The sequence below is a fragment of the Pan paniscus genome, chromosome 1, assembly GCF_029289425.2.
Source record: "Pan paniscus chromosome 1, NHGRI_mPanPan1-v2.0_pri, whole genome shotgun sequence".
Taxonomy (NCBI): domain Eukaryota; kingdom Metazoa; phylum Chordata; class Mammalia; order Primates; family Hominidae; genus Pan; species Pan paniscus.
Window position 1 is genome coordinate 202,742,220 of NC_073249.2, and position 27,897 is coordinate 202,770,116.

The 27,897-nt window shown below is 46.6% G+C and overlaps 1 protein-coding gene across 2 annotated transcripts in view; it reads left to right on the forward strand.

Moving 5' to 3' along the window:
- Positions 1–1,086: 1,086 nt before the first annotated feature.
- IFNLR1 (interferon lambda receptor 1) overlaps positions 1,087–27,897 on the forward strand; it is a 32,024-nt gene continuing 5,213 nt past the window's right edge. The window contains exons 1-4 of one of the 2 annotated variants that reach the window (XM_003810767.6): positions 1,087–1,185; positions 7,514–7,637; positions 18,800–18,984; positions 26,612–26,754. In XM_003810767.6, coding sequence (XP_003810815.4) covers positions 1,128–1,185; positions 7,514–7,637; positions 18,800–18,984; positions 26,612–26,754 — 510 coding nt within the window. In that variant the 5' untranslated portion in view covers positions 1,087–1,127. The remainder of the gene's footprint in view (positions 1,186–7,513; positions 7,638–18,799; positions 18,985–26,611; positions 26,755–27,897) is intronic. The other variant, XM_008963144.4, reaches the window with a different exon arrangement.

Below are 27,897 nucleotides of genomic sequence, written 5' to 3' on the forward strand. Positions count from 1 at the left end.
ACACACACACTTTTTTTTTTTTTTGAAACTGGGTTTCACTCTGTCGCCCAGGCTGGAGTGCAGTGGCGCGATCTCGGCTCACTGCAACCTCCGCCTCCTGGGTTCAAGCGATTCTCCTGCCTCAGCCTCCCTGATAGCTGGGATTACAGGTGAGTGCCACCACGCCCGGCTGATTTTCTGTATTTTTAGTAGAGACGGGGTTTCACCATGTTGGCCAGGCTTGTCTCCAACTCCTGACCTCAGGCGATCCACCCGCCTCACCCTCCCAAAGTGCTGGGATTACAGGCGTGAGCCACCGCGCCCGGCTACACACACACTTTTTTAATGGGCCTATGTTTTAGCACTCGCTTTTCTGTTTCTCAGTGTGTTGCAAACACCTCGGTGTCGATACACACCATTCGGCAACGTCCTCCTAAAGGGCCGCATAATATTGCGCGTCGAGGCGTGTGCCTTACTGGGAAGCTACTACTGTCCAGGTGAACACCACAGCCTCCGGGGTCAGAAAGACAGCTTTCCCCAGAACAAGCACCTGAAGCTCTGGGGCCTGCCGCTCCCCGGGAGAGAAGTACGTGGAGAAGGGCAGCGCGGATCCGCCGGGATCCCCGGGGGCATTAAAGGGAATCGCGTGTGTAAGGCGCTGAGCTCAGCATCCGGCTCAGAAACGCGCTCGGATCCCGCCAATGGCATTGAGGCCGCGTAGCCAAACCGGCCTTGAACTCTCCCTAATCCTGCCAAAATGGCCCGTCCTGGAGCACTGGACTGGCCGTGGGTTATTGATCATCAGCCGGTTTCTTCCCCTCCCCTGCCCTTCCCCCGTGCACGGATTTACTGATTTTTTTTTTTTCCGGGAATTGAGTAAAACAAAACTAAGTGCAGATGAAGCAGAGGTACGGGCGAGTTTCGAGCGCGGGGGCCGGCGCGCTCCCCCCCCCCCCCGCCCCGCGGCGGGGCTGTCCCCAGGGACCTTCTCAGTGAATCCTGGGCGGCAGGGACGGGCCCGCGGCTCTGCGGGCCATTGGCTGCCGACTGCGTCACCTGCCCGCGGTGGGCTAGGAGACCGGAGGCGGGAGGCGGGAGGCGGGAGGCGGGGACCTGGGCCCGGGCGGGGACGCCGCGGCGGGAAGGCCATGGCGGGGCCCGAGCGCTGGGGCCCCCTGCTCCTGTGCCTGCTGCAGGCCGCTCCAGGTAAGTGCGCGGGGCCACGGGAGGGAGGGGGAAGAGGGCTCCCCGGGCCGGGCCGCGCCCACCCTCGGACCCGGAGCTCCTGGGACAGGCACGGGGTCCGCAGCCACCCGAGCCGGGTGCGAATCGGCCCTGCCTACGCGCCCCCAGTTTGTTTCTTCCCAGGACTGAACAGAACCGGGTCTTTGATATTCCTCTCCCGCAGGAAACGAATCCAGTTTCCTAATGCTTCCAGCTTCAGGAGAACTGGAGAAAAAAGACAGCGGCAGTTTGATACTGCATATTTTTTAATAAAGTGCTTTTTAATGTTTCCTAAAGAAAGCACTGATCCCTGCGTGAAAACCACACTTGACCCTAAAGTGTGGACAGTAGGGAAAGTGGGACCGATTGATGTCCCTTCCCGTTCCTGCCAGGCCTCCGGTGGGACGGAGCTCTGGTCGCCTGTGCCCTGCTTTCTAACAAGACGCCTTTCTTTTGGTGGTGGTGGTGGTGGTGGTGGTGGTGGTGGTGGTGGTGGTGGTGGTGGTGGTGGTGGTGGTTGTTGTTGTTGTTGTTTTCCCACCTCTACTGATAAGTAAGGTGTCAGGTACAAAATTCCTCGCCGTAGGACCCAACCACCAAACCTCACCGCCCACGACTCCAACCAAAGCAGGGAAGAGAAGGTCCAGAAATTGCCCCCAGGATATTTTCCTAGTCTTGGACTCACAGTTTAAAGAGCTGTAAAGGTCCCTGGGCATAATCCAATCATCATAAAAGCCTATATTTATTCAGCAACTTCTTTGTGCCAGGCACCGCATTATTCTGGAAGCCTCACGACCCAGCCATCCTAGGAGGTAGATATTATTCTTACTTTTCCGATGGGAAAACTGAGGCTTGGAGCAATTCAGGGAATTCCTCAAGAAGGACGGCAAAGGTGAGGCACACAGAAGAGAAAAGACGGGCTAAAGCAAGCCTGGCTAGCTTTGGCCTCCAGGGTAGGCACCTGGGACAGGCTGTCCATCCACTGGGTCACTAGGCCAGCCAGGGATGCTCCAGCCCCCAGTGCCCACAGCAGCGTTCTCTGTGGCTGATGAGGGACCGTGTACCTGTGTGTGGAGGGAGGGTGGGGTCTTCTGTTCCCCTTTCACTGTCAAGCCCAGACCTTCTTGTACTTTCACCTGATAAGTATTTAATATACACAACACTAACTATGGTGTAATGATTTAGGAGTGAGTACAGCCAGATCTAAGTTCAAATACTGGCTCCCACACAAACTGACTGTGTAGCCTCAGGCAAGTTAGTTAGCATCTGTCTCTGAGCCTAGCACCCTTTCCATGGAAGCAGAATGAATGACACCTACCCCATAGGGTGGTCTGTCCCAAGGGTGATTGAGGTTTTACATGTAAAGAGCCAAACTAGTGCCTGGCATCCTTTGAAGGCTTCACAGAGGAAAGTTGCTCTAGCTGCTGTTTTTCTCATGTGACCTAGCTCGAATCTGGGGACTGTCCTGCCCATAGGATACCTTACAAGTGGCTTGCAGACAGCCTGGTCTCCTGCTGGTCACCCGTTAGGAAGTCCAGAAGCTGGGAGTAGTAATAGCACTAGCCTCGTAGTGATACAGTCCCAGCTAGAGGACACAGGATGAGGTGGAAGCAGGCACCCACTTTTGGGTCTAGAAGGTGATGGGTAGGCAGCCCAGGCTGGGGACAGCCATCCACAGAACTGGACCCTCCCTCCCTGATGCCATTTTGCAACCTGTATGGATTTCCATCATGGCACCTGGGACACTTCAGGACCCTGAATTCTCCATGGCACCATGAGCTCCTATAGGGCAGGAATGAAGTTGTGTTCTTCTTTGAAACCCCTGGCACACCGTGGTCAACAGATCTTGTTTGACTCGTAGTGGTCAATAGATGGAATAGTTGGAATCATAAAGCTCAATAGACCCCATGAGAACCTAGAAGACAAAGTACAGTCAAGAGCTCGGACTTTGGAGTTGGCTAGGCCTGGACTGAATCTGATTCTACAACTTAATAGCTGAGAGGGTCTTGGTTTTCCCATCTGTAATGATTATAATTATTATAATGAATACCTACCTCCTAGGGATGTAATGAGGATTGAAAGAGAAAGTGCAGGTAAACTGTTTAGCACAGAACCTGGCTCATAGAACACAATACACATTAGCTGCTATTATTATTATTATTATTTTATTTATTTATTTTGAGACAGAGTCTCACTCTGTCACCCAGGCTGGAGTGCAGTGGCGCAATCTCGGCTCACTGCAACCTCCACCTATCGGGTTCAAGCAATTCTCGTGTCTCGGCCTCCCAAGTAGCTGAGATGACAGGCGTGTGCCACCATGCCCAACTAATTTTTGTATTTTTAGAAGAGACGTGGTTTCACCATGTTGGCCAGGCTGGTCTCAAACTCCTGACCTCAGGTGATTTGCCTACCTCTGCCTCCCAAAATGCTGGGATCACAGGGGTGAGTTACCATGCCCGGCCTTAGCTGCTATTATTATCATCATCATTATCATCATCATCATCACCTCGTAGATATGTCAAGGAAGATTCCCTGGAGGAAGTGACATTTGAATCAAATATTTCAAAGACTAGGTGGTGAATACCAGGCAGTCAAAGACACCTGGGTTTAAAAACATCCAGAAGAATGCAGTGGCTTGGCAACATCGAGCAGGAAGATTGCCTGGTGAGCCTGTAGGGTAGCTGTTGGGGAGAGAGCAGCAAGACGGCCTGGCCAGGCCAGGCCAGGTCAGGCAGGGCCTCACACACCTCAATAACAAATGTGGACTTTATTCTGAGGCCAAGGAAAGGGCATGAAACTGGGGAGTGGTGTAATCAGATGCATATTTCAGAAGATGAAGATTAACAGTGAGAAGGAAAATGTGCCACAGAGGGGAATAGAGGTCTGTTAAAGGGAGTCAGGGAAAGTGTCCTCGAGACAGTGACATCAAAGGAATGTGAAAACAGCAAAGGAGTGAGCCAGGTGGATATCCAGGGGCAGAACTGTTAAGGCAGAGGGAACAGCATGAGGGAACAGCGTGTGCAAAGGCCTGGAGTTGGGAGTGTGGCTGGGGTGCTCCAGGAAGGGCAAAAAGTCCTGTGTGGATGGAGATATGGGAACAAGGGAGGAGTGGTGGGTCAGATTGGGTAGGGCCTTGGTGGTGATTGTAAAGACTTTGGAGTTTAGACCAGGCACAGTGGCTCAGGCCTGTAACCCCAGCACTTTGAGAGGCCAAGGTGGGTGGATCACCTGAGGTCAGGAGTTCGAGACCAGCCTAGCCAACATGGTGAAACCTCGTCTCAACTAAAAATACAAAAATTAGCCAGGTCTGGTGGCACATGCCTGTAATCCCAGCTACTCTGGAGGCTGAGGCAGGAGAATCGCTTGAACCCGGGAGGTGGAGGTTGCAGTGAGCTGAGATTGTGCCACTGTACTCCAGCCTGGGTGGCAGCGTAAGACTCTGCCTCAAAATAAAATAAAAATAATAAAGACTTTTGAGTTTACCTGGAGTGAGATGGAAGCCTTTAGAGGGCTTAAGCAGAAGACGAACATGATCTGATTTTCATTTTTAATCCTTCCTGCTATGTGGAGAATGGACTGAAGGCAAGGTGTTTTGTATATTTGTCTGTTTCGTAGAGACAGGGTCTTGCTCTGTTGGCCAGACTGAAGTGCAGTGGCACAATCACGGCAGCCTTGAACTCCTGGGCTCAGGCGAAACTCCCACCTCAGCCTCCTTACTCTCACCATTGTGCCCTGCTAATTTTTTAAAAAATTTATTTTGTAGAGATGTGGTCTCACTATGTTGCCCAGGCAAGTCTTAAATTCCTGGTCTCAAATGATTCTCCTGCCTTGATCTCCCAAAGTGCTGGGATTACAGGTGTCAGCCACCATGCCCGACCTGTATTTTTTTTTTTAATGGGGAAAAAGCCTTTTAATAGTATGAGGTGTTTTCTGGTGTTTCTATCATAAAGCTCTTCTGGTAATTATTGATAAAGCAATGACCTTAGACTACAGTGCAGACTTTTCATCTTACATTTGGGCTCATGAATTTTAGTATAACTGATTATGACAGTGTTTTTTACATAGTTATGATCTAGAGCAGAACTGAAAACAAAATAACACATACTCTACATCAATATATTCGTTCAGTAATATCTGGGCTTGGATGAACCTGCAGAAGTAGGTAAAGCTGTCAGATATTTTCTTAAACCAACAGAAAAGAAATGTATATGACAGATGCTATGTTTACTTACTTATTTATTTATTTATTTATTTGAGATGGAGTCTCACTGTGTCACCAGGCTGGAGTACAGTGGTGTGATCTCTGCTCACTGCAACCTCCACCTCCCGGATTCAAGCGATTCTCCTGCCTCAGCCTCCTGAGTAGCTGGGATTACAGGCGTGCACCACCACGCCTGGCTAATTTCTGTGTTTTTAGTAGAGACAGGGTTTCACCATGTTGGTCAGGCTGGTCTCGAACTCCTGACCTCGGGATCTGCCCACATCAGCCTCCCAAAGTACTGGGATTACAGGCATGAGCCACCACGCCCGGCCTGTATTTATTTTTTTACCACTATGGAGTCCAATATGAAATTCTCACAACTATGTGAATACATTATTAACATGTAAGCACACCTAGGTATAAATATGCAAATAGTCCATTAATTACATCAGGGGAATTAAAAACATACTTTCAAGTTAAAATGAATTTTCAGGAAAAAAACTGCATTCACAAATCTGAAATGTGAATACAAAAATGAAATTGTGAAATAAATAATGAATATAGGTGTCACCTAAACTTCCATAGTAACATGCCTCCAACTGTGGATTTAGTGATCATCCACCTTGGGACGAGGGCTTTTGAGAGCCTCCAGCTAAATTAGGGTTCCAGTAGCAGAGTGGCTGGCAAGCCTGCCCTAATGAATAATGCCAGCGAGCTGGGCGTGGGTACTTACAGTGTGCCCTTCATGGAATACTTTTTTTTTTGAAATGGAGTCTCGCCCTGTTGCCCAGGCTGGAATGCAGTGGCACAATCTCAGCTCACTGCAACCTCGTCCTCCTGGGTTCAAGCAATTCTCGTGCCTCAGCCTCCCAGGTAGCTGAGATTACAGCCCTGTGCCATCATGTTCTGCTAATTTTTGCATTTTTAGTAGAGACGAGGTTTCACCAAGTTGGCCAAGATTGGTCTTGAATTCCTGACCTCAGGTGATCTGCCCACCTTGACCTCCCAAAGTGCTGGGATTACAGGCGTGAGCCACTGCACCCGGCCCATGAAATACTTCTTACCTGGCGGACAGCCTAATAGCCTAGCTGTCTAACCCATGGCTGGGGGTCCTTCACACTTGTTTATACTGGCAGGCGTCCCTGTGACTCTTGTCTGATCCGTGTCCAAGTTTATGCCTGTCTGACCATTGCTCTGGCGCTGGGAGCCAGACTGTGTTCCCAGCAACCCAGGGAAAACCAGGCCTGGGCTGGGCCTGGGTTCCTGAGATGGAAGGTGCAAATTCAGTACACCACCTCAATGCAAAACAAGTTCAAAGGCTTATTACTTACAGATCCTGAGCAGGGAAGGTGCAATGAGTAGGGAGGGTCATCCTCCATCCTGGGCTACATGAAGCAGGAATGAAGAGTCAGGCAAAAAGAAAGTGAGAGCTTGTGGCAATGAGAAGTATATTATATAAGGGACTAGGGTGTGGGTCAGGTTAAGTTTGAGGGCAAATGCTTGAATGATCCCTTTAAAGGAATGGGTGGGAAGTGGGGAGCCCAGTTTGCCGGGAGGGAGAGATGCCTCGAAGTTCTTATCTCTGGCCACTGGCTTGGGCCATCTGAGTGTGGCATCTACTTCTAATGCCTAGGCAGCAACCTTTGCTGTGTCATCTCCCTTACACAAGGTTGGAAGCAGGGAGACCGGTCAGGAAGCCTTTGGTGTAACCCATGTTATTGTAATATTCATTCATTTACTCAACAGATGTTTATTGTGCACCTACTATGTGCTGAGGCCATGGCAGGCAGGCTCTGGGGATGTGGCTGAGAACAGGACAGAGCCCCTGGTCCTTGATATCCTCAAGGATGCTCCCTCCTGGAGGCCATTAGGTTCCTGTTCCGTGGTGTTCTGCTGGAACCCTCTGGTCCCAGAGTGTGCAGGAGCCTCCCCTCCTGGCAAAGGGTCTTCTCTCATGGCATAAGGGCTGCAGTACAGCCAGTCAGTGGCTCCTGGTTCCTCAAACTCAGTGAGCACCTGCCTGCCCTTCGTGCTGCCCCTCAGCTTGGGATGGCCTGAGTCAAGACCAGCCAGGAGCTCCAGGCTTCATGACCCCTTTCTTTCCCCCAGGGAGGCCCCGTCTGGCCCCTCCCCAGAATGTGACGCTGCTCTCCCAGAACTTCAGCGTGTACCTGACATGGCTCCCAGGGCTTGGCAACCCCCAGGATGTGACCTATTTTGTGGCCTATCAGAGGTAGAGGGGACTCTCTCGGCTGGTGGATGGGAAGACTGAGGGGGTGGGTGGGGGCTGGAGGGGCTTCTCTGGGACAGCTGCACCCAGTGTGGGCAGCACTGGCTAGCTCTCTGGGCCCTACGGGAGATGGCATGTGGCCGGCATTTGGAGAGGGGCTTTTGATAAAGGTCTGGAGGTGGGGAAGATGTTGAATGAAGAGCAGTGTACAGGTGACCAGTCTGCCGGGGCGGGGGTAAGTCTTTGAGGAAAGTTGGTGTGGGGCATGGATGTAGCTGTGGGGGCCAGAGGATGAAATTCTCAAGTGGCTGGATGAGGTGCTTGGAGCTGTCCCAGCTGATCAGTGAGGCAACTAGGTACACGGCAGAGGAGCTGTTACCTGGGCAATTAGGCATCCCTCAATGATCACACTTTTTTTCTCTTTTTTTTTTTTTTTTTTTTTTTTTGAGACAGAGTCTTGCTCTGTCACCCAGGCTGGAGTGCAGTGGCTTGATCTCGGCTCACTGCAACCTCCGCCTCCTGGGTTCAAGTGATTCTCCTGCCTCAGCCTCCAGAGTAGCTGGGATTACAGGCATATGCCACCACATCTGGCTAATTTTTGTGTTTTTAGTACAGACGAGGTTTCTCCATGTTGCCCACGCTGGTCTCGAACTCCTGAGCTCAGGTGATCCACCCACCTCAGCCTCCCAAAGTGTTGGGATTACAGACGTGAGCCACCGCGCCTGGCCAAATGGTCACACTTTTCCCGATGGGATCATTCTCAATTTGGAAGCCCAGGCAGCCACAGCGAATCCAGAGAAATCTGACAATGGAAGCAGATCCACCATCTTCGAACATAGATGGGAATCGTTCGAAGTTCTTTAGCAAGACAGTGAGATGATAGAAGCAGAAGCTTGGGAGGATTCACCTGGAGTTGGTGAGGAGGGGAAAGCAGGAAGAGGAGGGGACCACCGTGTCCTCAGGACCCGTCCTGTGCCAGGCCAAGGGCTAAGGGCCCTACGTGAATATTTCACTTCCTTCTCCCAATGTGACCAGGCAGGCTCTGTGTTTTCCCCATTCTAGAGGTGAGGGGATTGAGCTCAGAGGGTGCTGTGTCTTGTCTGAGGAAGGACGTCATGGAGCCAGAAGGGGAACTCGGGTCCAACTCCAACATTTGTGCCCTTCCTGTTCCATCACGTCATCCCTCCATGTGTGGAATCCACATGTGAGTGATGGGAGCCTGGCTTGAGCAGGGACAGACTGCAAGAGAGCTTTCAAAAGCAAGAGCGCTATCAGGTGCCAGAAAACACCTAATATTTACTGTGTGGCTGGCACTGTGTCAACACACGTAATGAACTTAATCTCACAGCAGCTCTCTGAGGACAAGTTCAGTACGCCTCTTTACAGAGGAGGAGACTGAAGCACGAAGGGTGCATGTTGCTCAAAGTCACACAGCTGGGCGTAGTATGGCTGGAATAAATTTATTAAGGAGTTGAAAGTCTATCCTCTAGGACCAAGCATGGTGGCTTACATCTGTAATCCCAGCACTTTGGGAGGCCGAGGTGGGTGGCCAGATTGCTTGAGTCCAAGAGTTCGAGACCAGCCTGGGTAACATGGTGAAACCCTGTCTCTACAAAAAAAAAAAAAAAAAATACAAAAAATTAGTGAAGTGTAGTAGCATGTGCCTGTGTTCCCAGCTACTTGGGAGGCTGAGGTGGGGAGGATCACTTGAGCCCAGGAGATGGAGGTTGCAGTAAGCTGAGATCACACCACTGCACTCCAACCTGGACAACAGAGCAAGATCCTAAAAAGAAAGAAAATCTATCCTCTGAACTTCTATGATATTTTTCATGTCTTTTATACTTTTGAAACAACTGTGGGGTTGTAAAATGGTGATATTCTAATTATATAATTTTTTTCATTTGTTAGTTGGAATTATTTTATAAAGAGATGTATCCTCTCATCTGGTATTTGATATCCAGTCATACTATTCAAATAGGCAAGAGACGATAAATGCTTAATTTTTTTCCTTTATCAATTTTCAAGATAATGAATTGGTTCCTTATCATCTCCCAAAGGTGATCGCTAGTTTATTATTATCATTATGAACTCAGGCATTTAAACACATTTGGTGGTTTCAGTCTATTGCGACGTACTCTGCTCATTGAAGCTTGAATTGCCTCATCTCTGTCCAGTGGGAGTCTCATCAAGCTTGCTCCTGAGTCCTTTTAACTTGAACCTAGTGGTCAAGTTAAATCTTTCCAGATTTAACAGATACCTTTCCAGCTGTCCATTACGACAAGATGTTCCAGGTCCCTCTGGTACAATTCCTGACCTAAAACCTGCAGTCAGCCATTTCTCAATTTAGTAAGAAATGGTTATAAAGACTGTAATCTGCATGCTAGCTATGCTGATCACTACTTAGCTATTGCTTTTGGTCTTTTCAGTGAACAGAGTGATGTGTGCATACCACATAGACACACACATGTACATACTTTTTTTTTTTAGACAGAGCTTCACTCTGTCACTCAGGCCAGAGTGCAGTGGCATGATCTCGGCTCACTGCAACCTCCACCTCCTGGGTTCAAGAGATTATCCTGCCTCAGCCTACTAAGTAGTTGGGATTACAGGCGCCCACCACCATACCCGGCTAATTTTTGTATTTTTAGTAGAGACAGGGTTTCACCATGTTGGCCAGGCTGGTGTCGAACTCCCGACCTCAAGTGATCTGCCCCCCTCGGCCTCCCAAAATGCTGGGATTACAGGCATGAGCCATCGCACCCGGCCTACATGTACATAATTTTTAAGATAAAATGCCTAATGAGTTATACGGGTGCTTCCCATCTAAATTTAGTTCCTTAGGATTTTTACCTGACTTCTATGGTACATCTATACTTTCTTTCACACTGAGAATCCTGTTTCTCAAGGACAGGGGAGATGATAGAACTAGAATGACCCATAATTACTCATTTTCTTTATCCCAAAACATACATACTTGCCTCTTAATAGTTTCTTGCTCTTTTCGCCCAAAGGGTTTGTGATGGTTAATATTAGGTGTCAACTTAATTGGGTTGAAGGATGCCTAGATGGCTGTTAAAGTTTTGTTTCTGGGTGTGTCTGTGAGGGTGTTGCCAGAGGAGACTGACATTTGAGTCAGTGGACTGGGAATGGAAGACTCGTCCTCACTCAGTGTGGGTGGGCACAACCCAACTGGCTGCCAGGCTGGCTGGAAAGCAGGTGGCAGATGGTGGGATAGCTTCGCTTGCTGGGTCTTCCAGCTTCCTTCTTTCTCCCGTGCGGGATGCTTCCTTCTGCTCCTCCTGCCCTCGAACATCACACTCCGGTTTCTTTGGCCTTTAGACTCTTGGACTTAAGTTAGTGGTTTGCTGGGGGCTCTCGGATCTTTGGTCACAGACTGAAGGCTGCACTTTCAGCTTCCCTGGTTTTGAGGGTTTCAGATTCGGACTGAGTCACTATGGCTTTTTTCTTTCCCACCTTGCTGACGGCCTATCGTGGGACTTCGCCTTGTGATCGTGTGCGCCAATTCTCCTTAATAAACTCCCTTTCATATATACGTATAACCTATTAGTTCTGTTCCTCTGGAGAACCCTGACTAACAAAGGGTTGTTGCTTTTTCTTTAAAATCTAGTAATTTTATTTGACTGTGTGTTGGTATTGCTCATTCATTCTGAGTTGATATTTTTAGGCACTCAATATTCTCACTTAATACATGGTTCCAAGTCATTTTTATTTTAGGAAGGTTTTCTTAAATTATAGTTTTAGTATTTGTTCTATTCTCTTGTTTTGATTTTCTTCTTTAGGGACTCATATCACTTGTATGTTGGATCTTCTTTTTCTGTGTTCAGTATTTGTCTTTTGGGCACAGAGACTCACACCTATAATTCCAAGACTTCGTGAGGCATAGGTAGGAGGATCGCTTGAGCCCAGGAGTTTGAGACCAGCCTGGGCAACATGGTGAGGCACCGTCTCAAATTAAAGAAAAAGGAGAGAATATTTGTCTTTTTCTTTCAAATGTCTTTTATCTGTCTATCTACTATTCTGCTCTCTAAATGAAATAGGTTTCACTCTTGAGTTTTTAAAAAACTGTGTGCTTCCATGTGTGAGATTATTCAGCATCTTATTTGTAATCTTTCTCTTAGTTACATTTATTTTTCCTGAAACTCTAATCTGCTGACATGTTTGTAGCTAAGAGTGCATATTTCTTATCATAGCTTGCCTTGCTGAATTAATTCCAATTTTCTTTTAAAACCAACATTATTGAGTTAAAATGTATATAGAATAAACTGTTCCCATTTTAAAGTATACAATTTGATGAGTTTTGACAAAAGTGTGCACCCACGTACCCACCACCACAATCAAGATGTAAGACGTTCTCTATCACCCCAGAAAGTTCCCTCATCCACTTTGCATTCAGGCCTCCAGATCTAGGCAACCACAGATCTGCTTTCTGACACTGTGGATTAAACTTTGCCTGTTCCAGAATTTCATATAAATGGATGTGTATAGTATGTACCCTTTTGTGTCTGGCTCCTTTCCCTCAGCATAATGTTTCTGAAATTCACCCACATTGTTACATGTATCAGTAGTTAATTCCTTTGTATTGCTGAGTAGTAATGCCATTGTATGACTATGTATAACATTTGTTAATCCATTTTCCCGTCAGTGGATATTTGGGTTGCTTCCAGTTCTGGGCAGGTATTCATTTGCTAGGGCTGCCGTATGCTTGCCCTCTGGACTCCCAAAATTTGTGTCCTTTTCATGTGCAAAATACATTCACCCCCTCCCAACAGCCCCAAAACTCTCTTTTTTTTTTTTTTTTTTTTTGAAACAGAGTTTTGCTCTTGTTGCCCAAGCTGGAGTGTAATGGTGTGATCTCAGCTCACTGCAACCTCTGCCTCCCGGGTTCAAGAGATTCTCCTGCCTCAGCCTCCTGAGTAGCTGGGATTACAGGCATGCGCCACCACGCCTGGCTAATTTTTTATATTTTTAGTAGAAATGGGGTTTCACCGTGTTAGCCAGGCTGGTCTTGAACTCCTGACCTCAGGTGACCCGCCTGCCTTGGCCTCCCAAAGGGCTGGGATTACAGGCATGAGCTACTGCACCTGGCTAGCCCCAAAACTCTTAACCCATTTCAGCATCTACTCTAAGTCCAAAGTCTCATCTAAATCAGGTATGGGTGTGACTGGAGGTGTTACTCATCCTGAGGCCAAATTCCTCTCCACCTATGAACCTATGAAACCAGACAGGTTATGTGCTTTGAAAATAAAGTGATGGGACATGCATGGGATAGACTTTCCCATTCCAAAAGAGAAAAATAGGAAAGAAGGAAAGAGTGACAGGTCCCAAGCAAGTCTAAAACCTCGCAGGGCAAATTCCATTAGATTTTAAGTTTCAAGAATAGCCCTCTTTGGCTCAGTGCTCTGCCCTTTGGGCCCACTGGGGCGGCAGCCCTACCCCCTTTGCCCTGGGTGGTGACCCTACCCTCGAGTCACTGGTTAGCAGCAGCCTAGCCTGCTGAAACTAAGGAGGGGACAGTGTTGCCTCCAGGTCTTTGGTGGCAGTGACAACCCTGCTGATCTCTGAATCATCTTCCAGGAAATTTTTCCCTATACTTGAAGGATATTGAGTGTTCACAGCCAAATAGCTCCAGCTCTTGTCCCTTTCTTTAGAATCCCAGAAGTCCAACAGCCTTCCTTCATTCTGTCCCATCTCTGTCCCCTTTAGTCAAAGCTGGCAGTGCCTCTGCTGGTATAATCCCATCAGTATGTCTAATTTCTGCTTAAATGGCTGATTAAGTCTATGAGTTGCACCTCTGATCTCTTTATCAAAAGGTTGTTCTAGCCACAACCTTAGTGTCCTCCCCAGAACATGCTTTCTCATTTTTTTTTTTTTTTTGCAATGTGGATAGGCTGAAAATTTTCCAAAGCTTCAAGTTCTAGTTCCTTTTTGCTTACCAATTCCTTTCATATATCTCTTCTCTCACATTTTACTATAAGCAGTAAGAAGAAACCAGGTTGTACCTTCAGCACTTTGCTTAGAAATCTCTTCTGCTAAGCATCCAAGTTTATGTCTTTTAAATTATCTTTTTGTTATTTATTTTATAATATCATTTTTGAGATGGCTAGCCAATGATCTTTTAACTTCTAATTTCTGCAAAACACTAGAAGACAATTCAACCAGTTCTTTGCCACTTTATAACAAGGATCACCTTTCCTCCAGTTTCCAATAACACATTCCTCTTTTCCACCTGAGACCTCACCAGAATCACCTTTAATGTCTATATTCCTACCAATAGTCTTTTTAAGGCAATATAGGCTTTCTCTAACATGCACTTCAAACTTCAAGATTCTACCCATTATGCAATTCCAAAGCCACTTCCACATTTTTAGGTATTGATTACCTCAGCACCTCATTTCTGGTGCCCAAATCTGCACTGGTTTGCTAGGGCTGCCATAACAAAATACCACAGTCTGGGTAAACAACAGAATTTTATTTTCTCAAAATTCTGGAGGTTGGAAGTCCAAGGTCAAGGCGTTGCTAGGTTTAGTTTCTCCATAAGCCTCTCTCCTTGGCTAGCAGATGGCTGACTTCTTGCTGTGTCCTCACGTGGCTTTTTCTCTGTGTGTGTTCACTCTGGTGTCTCTTCCTCTTCTTATAAGTACACCAGTCCTACTTGATTAGGGCCCCAGCCTTATTACTTCATTTAACCATAATTACCTCTTTAAAGCTCTTATCTCAAAACACAATACCACTGGGGATGAGGTCTTCAACATATGAATTTTGGGGGAACTCAATTCGTCCATAATAGGGCTATTATGAATTAAGCTGCTGTGAACATTCATGTACAAGTCTTTGTGTGGATATGTTTTCATTTCTCTTAGATAAAGATCTACGAGTATCAGCCTGGGCAACATAGTGAGACCCCATCTTTACAAAAACTTTTCAAAATTAGCCAGGCATGGTGGCGTACACCTGTAGCCCTGGCATCTCAGGAGGCTGAGGTGGGAGGATCCCTTGAGCCCAGGGGTTTTAGACTGCAGTGAACTATGATTGCACCACTGCACCCCAGCCTGGGTGACAGAGTGAGACTCTGTCTCTAAAAAAAAGAGAGAGAGGGGAGGAAGGAAAGAAGAAAGAGAGGGAGGGAAGGAGGGAGGGAGGGAGAAGAAAAATGGATCTAGGGTTAAGATTTAGGAGATTAGGTAATGAATGTGTACTATTACAGGGAACTGTCGAGCTGTTTCCAAAGTGACTGTACCATTGTTCATTGCCACCAACAATACATGAGAGTTCTAGTTACTCCATGTGCTTGTTACACTTAGTATTATCAGTCTTTTTCATTTTAACCATTCTAGTGAGTATGTAGTAGTATTTTATTATGGCTTTAATTTACAACTCCCTAATGATGAATGATGTTGAACATGTTTTCATGTGCTTATTGGCCATTCATATATCTTTTGTGAAGTGACTATTCAAATATTTTTCCACTTTTTATTAGGTCATTTATTTTCTTATTATTGAGTTATCTATGAATACAAATCCTTTATCAGTGTATGTATTGTGATTTTTTTCCCCAGTGGCTGGCCTTTTCATTTTCTTTAGGCTTTTTCAGTGGGTTTTTTTTTTTTTTTTTGGAGGAGAAAAATATTTTAATTTGATAAAATCCAGTATATCAGGTGTTATAGACTGAATTATACTCTACCCCACAAATTCATATGTTGAAGCCCTAACCTCTAAGTGACTATTTGGAGATGAGCCTTTAAGGAGGTAATTAAAGTAAAATGAGATCATAAGGGTGGGCCCTAATCTAATAGGACTGGTGTCTTTATAAGAAGAGGAAGACACCAAGAGCGCATGCACACAGAAGAACGGCCTTGTGAGGACACAGCAAGATGACGGCCATCTGCAAGCCAAGGAGAGAGGCCTCAGTAGAAACCAAACCTGCTGATGCCTTGATCTTGGACTTCCAGCCTCCAGATTTCTGTTGCTGAAGCCACCCTGCCTGTGGTGTCTTACCATGGCAGCCCTCACGGACTAATATATCAGATTTTTTTCCTTCAACAGTTAACGCTTTTGGTGTCCTAAGGAATATTCGCCCGACCCAGGGTCACGAAGATTTTTCTTCTATGCTTTCTTCTGGAAGTTCTATAATTTTAGCTTTTATATATTTTTTTAACTTTCCTTCTTCTTGCCTTCTGTTTCTTTTAAGGCATCATCTATTGTGTTAATTTGTTCTTGCATTCCTTCTGATTTATTCTTCACTTCTGAAATGAATTTTGCTTTTTAAAAATATATATAATTCTTTTCTGTGTCTGAGTTTTTCTAATTAGGTTTTATGTTGTTTTTTCTTGTCCTGCATCACTTTTTACTGTCTTTTAGCCCATTTTGAAGTATCAGGTTCCAGTTTTGATCTGTTCATGGATATGTTTTTGTGACATGTTTCTTCTGGCTTCTTATCATTTATTGCTTAGCTTATTAATTTCTATTCTTTCTTATTTTCTATTATAAGTATTTAAAGCTATATGTTTTCCTCTAAGTATTACTTAGCTGTCTTATATGTTTTCATTTGTGTTACTTGGTGATCATTCACTTTCAGCTATTTATTAATTTCCATTATAATTCTTTCTTTCATCTATGGGTTGTTTTAAAAAATATTTTTAAGGCCAGGTGTGGTGACTCACATCTGTAATCCCAGCACTTAGGGAGGCTGAGGTGGGAGGATTGCTTGAGGCCAGAAGTTTGAGACCAGCCTAGGCAGCAAAGTGAGACCCCCTCTCTACAGAACATTTTCTAAAAATTAGCTGGGCCAGGCGTGGTGGCTCATCCCAGCACCTGTAATACCAGCACTTTGGGAGGCCAAGGCAGATGGATCACCTGAGGTCAGGAGTTCGAGACTAGCCTGGGCAACATGGTAAAACCCCATCTCTACTAAAATATAAAAATTAGCCAGGTGTGGTGATAGGTGCCTGTAATCCCAGCTACTTGGGAGGCTGAGGCAGGAGAATTCTTTGAACCCAGGAGGAGGAGTTTGCAGTGAGCCGAGATTGCACCACTGCACTCCAGCCTGGATGACAGAGCGAGACTCTGTCTCAAAAAAAAAAAAAAGAAAAGAAAATTAGCTGGGTGTAGTGGCATGTACCTGTGGTCCCAGTGACTCAGAGACTGAGGCAGGAGGATCACCTGAGCCCAGGAGTAGAGGCTGCGGTGAGCTATGTTTGTGCCACTGCACTCCAGCCTGTGCAACAGAGCAAGACGCTGTCTCAAAAAATATATATTTTTTTAAATTTTCAAACTTCCTTTAGTTCTCTTTTTGTTATTAACTTTTAACTGAATTTTTTGCAGTCAGAAGAAATACTTTATGAGATACCTATTCTTTAAAATTTCTTAAGAATTGCTTTGTGTTAATATTTTGTTAATAGTTCACATGTGGTTCAACCAATTTGTTTAGTTAGTTCTGTATATGTTCATTAGACCAACTTGATAGCTGTGTTGTTCTTTATTTATTTATGTATTTATTTTTCTTTGTCTATTCATCAGTTGCTGGGTGAGATGTATTAAAATTTCTTGTTGTAAGTGTGGCTGTTCACTTTCTACCTGTAGTTTGTCTGTTTGCTTTATAGAGGGTGAAGTTGTTTAGTAGGCACACATAAGTTAGAATTTTTCTGTCTTCCTGGTGAATGGAATCATTTATCATTATCTAATGTTCTTTTCATCTTTAGTATTGCTTCGGACTTGGAAGTCTGTATTTTGTCTCCTGTTAATATAACTACACTGGTTCCTTTGGTGTGAATATTTGCATAGTATAACATTTTCCATGAAGAAACAAAACAGAGGAATTGGTTCTTTCTCAAAATCTGTTCTTTGTGTCAGCCCCCATCTCAGCCTTCTCCATTCACCCTTGTCACTCCCCAAACCCAGGAGCAATCCTTGATTCTCCTTTTCCCCACATTCTACATCCAATCCGTTAGCAAGTTCTATTAGTTCTATTATTACCTCCAAAATAGATATTGAATCCAGCCCTTTCTCACTGTCTCCACCATCATCCTGTCTCACATCCCTGCCATGGCCTCCTTGCTGGTTGACCAGAGTGATCTTGTAAAAACATGTTAGGCCAGGCGCGGTGGCTCCTGCCTGTAATCCCAACACTTTGGGAGGCCAAGCGGGTGGGTCACCTGAGGTCAGGAGTTGGAGACCAGCCTGGCCAACATGGTGAAACCCTGTCTCTACTAAAAATACAAAATTAGCCAGGTGTGGTTACGCTGGCCTGTAATCCCATCTACTCGGGAGGCTGAGGCAGGAGAATCACTTGAACCCAGGAGGCGGAGGTTGCAGTGAGCCAAGATCATGCCACTGCACCCCAGCCTGGGCAACAGAACAAGACTCCATCTCAAAAAATAAAAATTAAAATAAAATGTTAGGCTCCCTGGGTCTCTGGCTTAGTCCATTTGTACTGCTTTAACAAAATACCTTAGAATGGGGTAATTCTAATAATTGCTATTAATAAATAATAGCATTAATAAACAATAGCAATTTACTTCTCACAGTTCTAGAGGCTGGGAAGTTCAGGGTCAAGGTGGCACCTGACTCCGTTCTGGTGAGGGCGGCTCTCTGCTTCCAAGATGGTGCCTTCTCACTGCGTCTTCGCATAGCGGAAGGGCAAACACTGTGTCCTCGCGTGGCAGAAGAGATAGAAGGGCCAGGCAGCTCTCTGAAGCATCCAGGTTGGAGTCATGGACCTGCATGTTCCCCTCTGACATCCACAGAGTACCTATCATGGTCCTTGGCATGCAGCAGGTGGCCCATAAACACCTGAATGAACAAACATATAGTAATGGTCGCTAGTACTAGGAATAGCAGCCACCACAACAGCCCTGTGAGGGAGGCATTACAGATGAGGAAACTGAGGTTTAGGGGCAAGGACCTGCCCATGGTCCCAAAGCTAGGGAGGGACAGGGCTGGGATTCCCACTCCCATCCATCTGGCTCCAGAACCTGAGCTCCTGACCAGGCTGTTCTTATCCTGTCTCAGCCAGTGGCTGCCTGTCTGGACAGATGGACCTAAAGTCAGTCCAGCCAAACAGAGGGACGCATGATCAACTGTTCTCTAAGTTCCCTGACCCGGAGAGGCTGAGTCCATGGCCCAAGCTCTCCTGTCTCCTCCCCCAGCTCTCCCACCCGTAGACGGTGGCGCAAAGTGGAAGAGTGTGCAGGAACCAAGGAGCTGCTATGTTCTATGATGTGCCTGAAGAAACAGGACCTGTACAACAAGTTCAAGGGACGTGTGCGGACGGTTTCTTCCAGCTCCAAGTCCCCCTGGGTGGAGTCCGAATACCTGGATTACCTTTTTGAAGGTAGGTCTGTGGGTAAGGGACTGAGTGGAAGGCTGTCCATCCCATCCGGGAGCTGTGCTCAGTGCTCAGTGGTTCTGTTCTCCTGACCATCTGTCTCCCACTTCCCCAAAGCAGAGGGCAGCTCCCTGGGCCAGGCCCTTTGAGATGGGGTGTGGGACCAGCAACAGCGAGGGACCATGTCTGGTAGCCTGTCAGGCAGTTAGGGGAGCTCCAGCCAGCACCAGCAATCTCACGTGCACCCTCTGCTAACAATGTTCATTATTTTCAGTTGAGCACCATTTTGGTCATGGACTACACAAGGCACTTTTTATGCTTATTCCTATTTTTTATGTTCAGCTTCTCTCCTTAAAAACAATGTTTAAAACAAATTCTGGGCCAGGCGTGGTGGCTCACGCCTGTAATCCCAGCACTTTGGGAGGCCAAGGCAGGTGGATCACCTGAGGTCAGGAGTTTGAGACCACCCTGGCCAATATGGCAAAACCCCGTCTTTACTAAAAATACAAAAATTAGCCAGGCTTGGTGGCAGGCACCTGTAATCCCAGCTACTCGGGAGGCTGAGGCAGGAGAATCGCTTGAACCCAGGAGGCGGAGGTTACAGTGAGCCAAGATCACGCCACTGCACTCCAGCCTGGGCGACAGAGCGTCTCAAAAGAAAAAAATTAATAAACAAAGAAAAAAAACAAATTCTGTTTGCAAAAGTATTGTCTATACACTGTAGAAATTTGTGGGGGGTTGGGGGATAAAGATGATAGAAAAAAAAATGTCCCATGCTTACTGGCAGAAATCATGTATTGACATTGGGTGAGGAGAGCACTTTTTTTTTTTCAGTCTATTTTTAATCTTCACAGCAAACTTGTGAGGTTCATTTCCATCAACCTGAGACTCACAGAAGCTAAGAAATTTGATACCGCTAGTAACCAGTGGACTTGATACCGCTAGTAACCGGTGGACATAGATGTGAACTGGATCTTTCTGACCTCGGGCAGGGCCGGGTAACAAGGGGAGGATAAATGCCCAGACAGTGTCCTCAGAGAGCTGAGAGCTGTAACTTGCTGCCCAGGCTTCTCACAGTGTTCAAGGACAAAATAAGGCTTTAAGAGAGAAGAGGGACAGACTGATTGCAGGGCAGCAGGAAGAGATGGTAGAGAAGGAAGAAGAGATGATTCATGTGGAAAGAAGCTGGCTCAGTGGATGGATAAAAGAAGGGAAGGACAGATGGGTTAGAAGAAAGGGAGGATGGAGGGAATGGAGGAGGAAGCAATGGAAAAATGGGAAGGAAGGAGGTTGGATGGAAGGATAGATGCCTATTAGGAAGGAAATATGTGTGGATAGAGAGATGGAGGATAGGAAGTATGTTAGTCAAGGTTCTCCGGAGAAACTGAACCAATAGGATATATACAGATACACTAAGAGGAGGCCAGCTGGGCGCGGTGGCTCAAGCTTGTAATCCCAGCACTTTAGGAGGCCGAGGCGGGCAGATCACGAGGTCAGGAGATCAAGACCATCCTGGCTAACACAGTGAAACCCCGACTCTACTAAAAATACAAAAAAAATTAGTTGGGCGTGATGATGTGCGCCTGTAGTCCCAGCTGCTGGGGAGGCTAAGGCAGGAGGATGGCGTGAACCCAGGAGGCAGAGCTTGCAGTGAGCTGAGATCGCGCCACTGCACTTCAGCCTGGGTGACAGAGCAAGACTCCGTCTCAAAATAAATAAATAAAAAGAGGCCAGCCATGGTGGCTCACACCTGTAATCTGAGCACTTTGGGAGGCCGAGGCGGATGGATCATCTGAGATCAGGAGTTCAAGACCAGCCTGGCCAACATGGTGAAACCCTGTCTCTACTAAAAATACAAAAGTTACCCGTGTGTGGTGGCACACACCTGTAGTCCCAGCTACTCAGGAGGCTGAGGCAGGAGAATTGCTTGAACTTGGGAAGCAGAGGTTGCAGTGAGCTGAGATCACGACACAGCACTCCAGCCTGGGTGACAGAGCAAGACTTTGTCTCAAAAAAAAAAAAAATTTATAATAAGAGGAGATTTATTATGGGAATTGGCTCATGCAATCACAGACACAAAAACGTCCCCCAGCATGCAGTCATGGGCTGGACAACCAGGAAAGCTTGTGGTGTGATTCTGTCTGAGTCTGAAGGCCCAAGGCCAGGGGAGCAGTGGTGTAACCCCCAGTCCGAGGCCACAGGCCCGACAATCAGAGGGGCCACTGATATGAGTCCCAGAGTCCAAATGCCGGAGAACAGGAAGCTCCAACGTCCCAGGACAGGAGAAGTTGATGTGCCAGCTCAGGAAGAGAGAATGTGAATGTGCCGTTCCTCCTCCATTTTTTGTTCTCTTTGGGCCGTCAGTGGATTGGATGATGCCTGCCCACACTGGTGAGGACAGATCATCACCAAATCTGCCGATTAAAATGTTAATCTCTTCTGGAAAAATCCTCACAGATGGGCCCAGAAATAATGTTTTACTGTCTACCTGGGTATCCCTTAGTGCAGCTAAATTGACACATAAACTTAACCATCACAGGCCAGGCACTGTGGCTCACACCTGTAATCCCGTCACTTTGGGAGGCCAAGGTGGGAAGATCCTTTGAGGATGAGGTAGGCAGATCACTTGAGCCTAGGAGTTCAAGACCAGCCTGGGCAACATAGGGAGACCTCATCTCTACAAAAAAAAAAAAAATTTAAATTCGCTGGGTATGGTGGTGGGCACCTGTGGTCCCAGCTATCTGGGAGGCCAAGGTAGGAGGATGACTTGAGCCCAGGAGGTCAAGGCTGCAGTGAGCCATGATTGTTCCATTGAACTCCAGCCTCGGTGACAGAGCAACACCCTGTCTTAAAGAAAGAAAAAATTTAACCATCACAGAAGGCAGAAGAAAAGGTAGATGGGTGGGTAGATAGTATAGAAGAAAAGCGGGACATCCAGGCAGGGAAGGAAGGGCTGGAGCGAAGGAGAAGCAAGGAAGGAAGGAAGGAGAGACAAGAAGGAAGGATGTGTAGAAAGGTGGAAGAGAAAAGAAGAATGGATGTATGGGAAGAATGGATGAGTAGGTTAGAAGGCTCACTGGCTAGATAAAAGGTGAGAAGTATAAATGAATAATAAGAAAGGAGGCATAGGAAGAAAAAAATATTGGTTAGAAAGGATGATTGAGAAGAAAGAAAGGGTGGTTGGGAAGGAAGGAAGGAAGGATGGATGGATGGATGGATGGATGGATGGGAAGGAAAGGAAGGATAAGAAGGCAGACAGGAAGGCTCTCTGGCTAGAAGAATGGCAGACAAACCACAATAATTGCTGAATGGGTAGGAATAAGACATTCGAAGAATAAAGGGAAAGACACAAAGATATTTAAAATGTTTTCTTTAATTTTTTGCCTCCTCCCTGAATTTCTCCTGATTCTTCAGCCCCACATCCCAAGCCAGGGTGACCCTTCCTGCCTTTACACTCCCTCCACGCTTTTTCTGCTCTCATATGTGGCCGTGGTCACTTTCTTTTGGTAGTTTGCATATTTCATTTACCCCAAACTTTCAGCTCCTGAAGGTCAGGATACAAGGAGGCCTCATCTCCCCATTCCCCTCAGCTCCCTTCCTGAAGCTTGATACCTAGTCAGTACCCAGTGGATGTTTCCTAAACATGTAAGTAATGACATCATGAAGAAGCCACATGTTTACCTTGACCACAAACACAGGGCAAAGGTGACTAGTGTGGTCAGAGATCCCTGCTGGCTGGCAATCAGGGAAGGCTGCATGGAAGAAGTGGCATTTTAGTTAGAACTTGAAAGGTGGTGTATTTAGTTTTCTCTGGCTGCCATATTCCTTGTCACATTGCCCTCTCCATCTTCAAGCCACTGGGCAAGGCTAGAAGGCCCTCAACAGACTATCGGTAGGAATGTGGAAGTTGAAGACTCAGAGTGCAGAAAGAAACAAGTAGCATTTTAGAGAAAAGCTAAATCCCCTCCAAGAATACCTCAATCATCGTGAAGAGCCTGTTAGTAGACACACTAACACTCAAGGCACTGCTTCACAAGGTAAGGAACGTGTAATTGAAAACTTGAGAAAGGAAGAAACTTGTTCTGTACTGGCAGAAAGCTTAGCAGAATTGTGTCCTGCAGTCATATGGGACGCAGAGCTTGTAAATGATGAATTTGAATGCTTATCGGAGAAGGTTTCCAAATAAAATGTGGAAGGCACGGCCTGGTTTCTTCCTGCCTCTTATAGTAAAATGCAAGAGGAGAGAGAGAAAATGAGGGAAGAACTTAAACAGAAAGGAACCAGGACTTGATGATTTGGGAGGTTCTCAACCTATGCAAAAAACAATAAAATTAAGAGATTGTAGCTGGGCACAGTGGCTCATGCCTGTAATCCCAGCACTTTGAGAGTCCGAGGCGAGCAGATCACCTGAGGTCAGGAGTTTGAGACCAGCCTGGCCAATGTGGGGAAACCCCGTCTCTACTAAAAATACAAAAATTAGCTGGGTGTGGTGGTGGGCACCTGTAATCCCAGCTACTCAGGAGGCTGAGGTGGGAGGATCACTTGAACCCAAGAGGGGGAGGTTGCAGTGAGCCAAGATCATGCCACTGCACTCCAGCCTGGGTGGGTGACAGAGCAAGACTCCATCTCAAAAAAAAAAAAAAAAGAGATTGCTCCCAAAAGTGTGACATAGAGAAACAGCCAAGTATGTGATTATACCAAACTTCAGGAAGATAAAAGATCAAAGTACTCAGTCGCTCAAAAGGCTCTTTGAAGAGATTAAGATTATAACTCACAGTCCCCTTCAATCAAACCAGGGGACTTCTAGGAAGCTGAACAGCATTGTCCCTCAGCCATCTCAGCTGGAGCCAAAAGTAGAGAAGGGCTTATCTGAAAAAAGGATCTGTGGACCTGGCTTTTATCTAATAATGCAGTGGATTCCCCCATGACATCCATAGGAGACCCGTAAAGTTCCTGAGACGTTTACATCCACAGAAACACTGTTAGCTTGGATTAAATGGAACACAGAGAGTATGAAATCAAAGAAGGCTGTTGGACTCTCCAGTTTCTACTGGTGAGATGCAGACTGGTAAAACTACTTAGCTGCAAACACCTGCTACCTTTAGTGAAAAGGAAGGATATCTCAGACGGTGAAACCAGAAGCTCAAAGGGCAGTGCTAAGAGCGAAAGAGAATTCTTCCCAGGCCTTGAAACCTAATGGAGTTTTCTTGGCTGGATTTTCAAACTGCATTGGACCATGACCTGATTGTCCCTTTCATGTCCCCATGCTTGAGCCAGATTGTCTGCAACTGTTATCCTGTGCCTGTCCCACATTTTATGTTGGGAGCAGAAAACTTTAGTTTTGCTGGCCCACAGATAGAGAGAAACTGTACCCCGGGAGTTGTACTGACTGGACTATGCCCAGAGTCTATTTGACTCTGACTTAGATACTGTTGATTTGGGAATTTGAGTTGATGCTGTAATGAGATGAGACTTTGGGGGACATTGGGATGGAGTGAATGGATTTTGCATTTGAAAGAGATGTGGGTTGGGTAATCCCAGCCCACACCTGTAATCCCAGCACTTTGGGAGGCCGAGGCAGGCAGATCACCTGAGGTCAGCAGTTCGAGACCAGCCTGACCACCATGGAGAAACCCCATCTCTACTAAAAATACAAAATTAGCCAAGCATGGTAGCACATGCCTATAATCCCAGCTACTCGGGAGGCTGAGGCAGTAGAATCGCTTGAACCCGGGAGGCAGAGGTTGCGGTGAGCCGAGATCACACCATTGCACTCCAGCCTGGGCAACAAGAGTGAAACTCCATCTAAAAAAAAAAAAAAAAAGAAAGAGATGTGGATTTTGGGTGGGGGACAGAGGGAAGACCATGGTAGGCAGAATGATCCTCTAAAGGTGCTCTGCCCTAATCCCCAGAAGCTAAGAATATGTTAGATGTCAGTATTGCATGGCAGTAGGAATCTTAATTAACGTTATAGACTGTTATGGTTTGAATGTCCCCTCTAAAACTCCTGTTGACATTTAATCATCATTGTGATTGCATTAAGAAGTGGCCCTGTTAAAAGGTGATTTAGTCCTTAAGAACGCTGCCCCCGTGAATAGATTAAGGTCAGTCTTGCGGGAGTGTGTTTATCAAGAATGGATTGTTAAAAAGTGAGTTCTGGCCAGGGGCAGTGGCTTATGCCACTCAGCACTTTGGGGGGCCAAGACTTGAAGTCAGTTGTTTGAGACCAGCCTGGCCAACATGGTGAAAGTCTGTCTCTACTAAAAAATACAAAAAGTGTCCGGGAGTGGTGGCGGGCGCCTGTAATCCCAGCTGCTCAGGAGGCCGAAGCAGGAGGATCGCATGAATCCGGGAGGCAGAGGTTGCAGTGAGCTGAGATCGCCCCGTTGCACTCCAGCCTGGGTGATAGAGCAAGACTCTGTCTCAAAAAAAAAAAAAAAGAGGAAAGAAAGAAGAAAGAAAGAAAAGGAAGGAAGGAAGGAAGGAAAGAAAGAAAAGAAAGAAAGAAAGAAAGAGAAGGAAGGAAGGAAAGAAAGAAAGAAAGAAAGAAAGAAAGAAAGAAAGAAAGAAAGAAAGAAAGAAAGAAAAGAAAGAAAGAAAAGAAATGAAAAGAAAAGAAAAGTGAGTTCTGCCCTCTCTTGCTGGCTCACTCTCACCCTCTCTTGCCCTTCCACCTGCCACCATGGGATAACACAGCACAAAGGCCCTCACCAGATGCCAGTGCCATGCTCTTGGACTTCCAAGTCTCCAGAAACATGAGCCAAATACACTTCTGTTCATTATAAATTATCCAGCCTGTGATATTCTGTAATAACAACACAAAATAGACTGAGACATAGATCTTCAAATAGTGAGGTTATCCTGGATAATCCAGATGGGCCCAATCTAATCCCATGAGCCTTTAAAACTTTCTCCAGATGGAGGCAGAAGAGAAGTGGCAGAAGGGGAAGTCAGAGAGATTTGAAGCATAAACAGGACTCCATGGTGCCGTTTCTGGTTTGACGATGGAGTGGTAACGTGATGAAAAATGTGGGTGCCTTCCGGAGCTGAGAGGCTCCCACTAACAACCGGCCAGGAAACAGGGACCACAGCCCTACAGCCACAAAGAACTAAGTTTTGCTGACAACCCAAGGGGGCTTGGAAGTGTCTTCTCCCCCATCGGTTCCAGATGTGAGACCCAGAGCGGAGGAACCAGCTGAGCCCACCTGGACTTCTGACCTAGAGAACTGTGAGATAATAAGTTTGTATCATTTTTAAGGCACTGTGTGTGTGGTAATTTGTTATGACAGCAATAGAAAATGAATCCAGATGGGCAGGATCTGCCAGGCCAGTGACATGTGGAGGGCACCCAGGCGGACGGGATGGCATGAGAGAAGGCAGGTCAGCAATGAGCTTGCCCAGGTCACCTCTCCTCTCTAAGCCTCAGTTTTCCTCTCTATGAAATGAGAGTAGTGATATCTCCCTCCCAGGGTCAGTGCAAGGCTGAAATAACAGATTATAAGGTGCTAGGTGCACAAGAAGGCTTTGAAACATGCTAGTTGCTTTTCCATTTCCAAGAGAGCTCTCTGGTCTTGGGGGATGGAGGCAGTGCGGCCCCTCGGGATTACTGACAGGTCCTGCTCTGTTTCTGCAGTGGAGCCGGCCCCACCTGTCCTGGTGCTCACCCAGACGGAGGAGATCCTGAGTGCCAATGCCACGTACCAGCTGCCCCCCTGCATGCCCCCACTGGATCTGAAGTATGAGGTGGCATTCTGGAAGGAGGGGGCCGGAAACAAGGTGGGAAGCTCCTTTCCTGCCCCCAGGCTAGGCCCGCTCCTCCACCCCTTCTTACTCAGGTTCTTCTCACCCTCCCAGCCTGCTCCTGCACCCCTCCTCCAGGAAGTCTTCCCTGTACACTCCTGACTTCTGGCAGTCAGCCCTAATAAAATCTGATCAAAGTATGATGACCTACAGGAGGCCTGCTTGCCAAGTCAACAGATTCAGTACAGAAAAACTGAAAAATACAGATAAGCTCTAAGAAGCAAACCAAAAGTACCCAGAGATGACCACACATCACTCTGGTGTATATGCAATTTCAGATTTGTTTTCTGTGTATGCATGTGTGTATAGCTGCATTTATTTATGGCAAGGGCTGGCAGACTTTCCCGAAGAAGGCCAGATAGTCAATATGTTTGGCTTCGTGGGCCGTATGTTCGCTCAGGACTACTCAACGCTGCAGTTATAGCACAAAAGGAGCCGTAGCCTATACGTAAATGAATGGGTATCGCTGGGTTCCAGTAAAACTGTTTACAGGCCAGGTGCAGTGGCTCATGCCTGTAATCTCAGTACTTTGGGAGGCCGAGGTGGTGGGAGGATTACCTTAGCCCAGGAGTTCAAGACCAGCCTGGGGAACATGGTGAAACATTGTCCCTACAAAAAAAAAAAAAAAAAGCTGGGTGTGGTGACGCATGCTTGTGGTCCCAGCTGCTTGGGATGCTGAGGCATGAGGATCGCTCGAGCCCAGGAAGCAAGGCCACAGTGAGCCATGATCGCACCACTGCACTTTAGTCTGGGCAACAGAGTGAGACCTTGTCTCAAAAAAAACAAAAAATAAAACTTTTTACATAAACAAGTGGCCAGCCAGACTTGGTCCCTGGGCCTCTGCTCTTGAATGTTCTTGCTTCCACTAAAGTAACATTCACACTCCCGATTTTTGCATACTCTGGGTTCTGGGGAATATAGATCTGAATCCAGCGTGGTTCCTGCCTTCAAGAACCTCACAAATATTCTAGACCAGCACTGCCCAATAGAAAGAAATATAATGCAAGCCACATGTGCAGTTTTAAGTGTTCCATGTTAAATTAAGTAAAAAGAGACAGGTAAATCGAATTTTAATAACATTTTACTTCATCCAATTGAATGGTATCATTTCAATGAGCA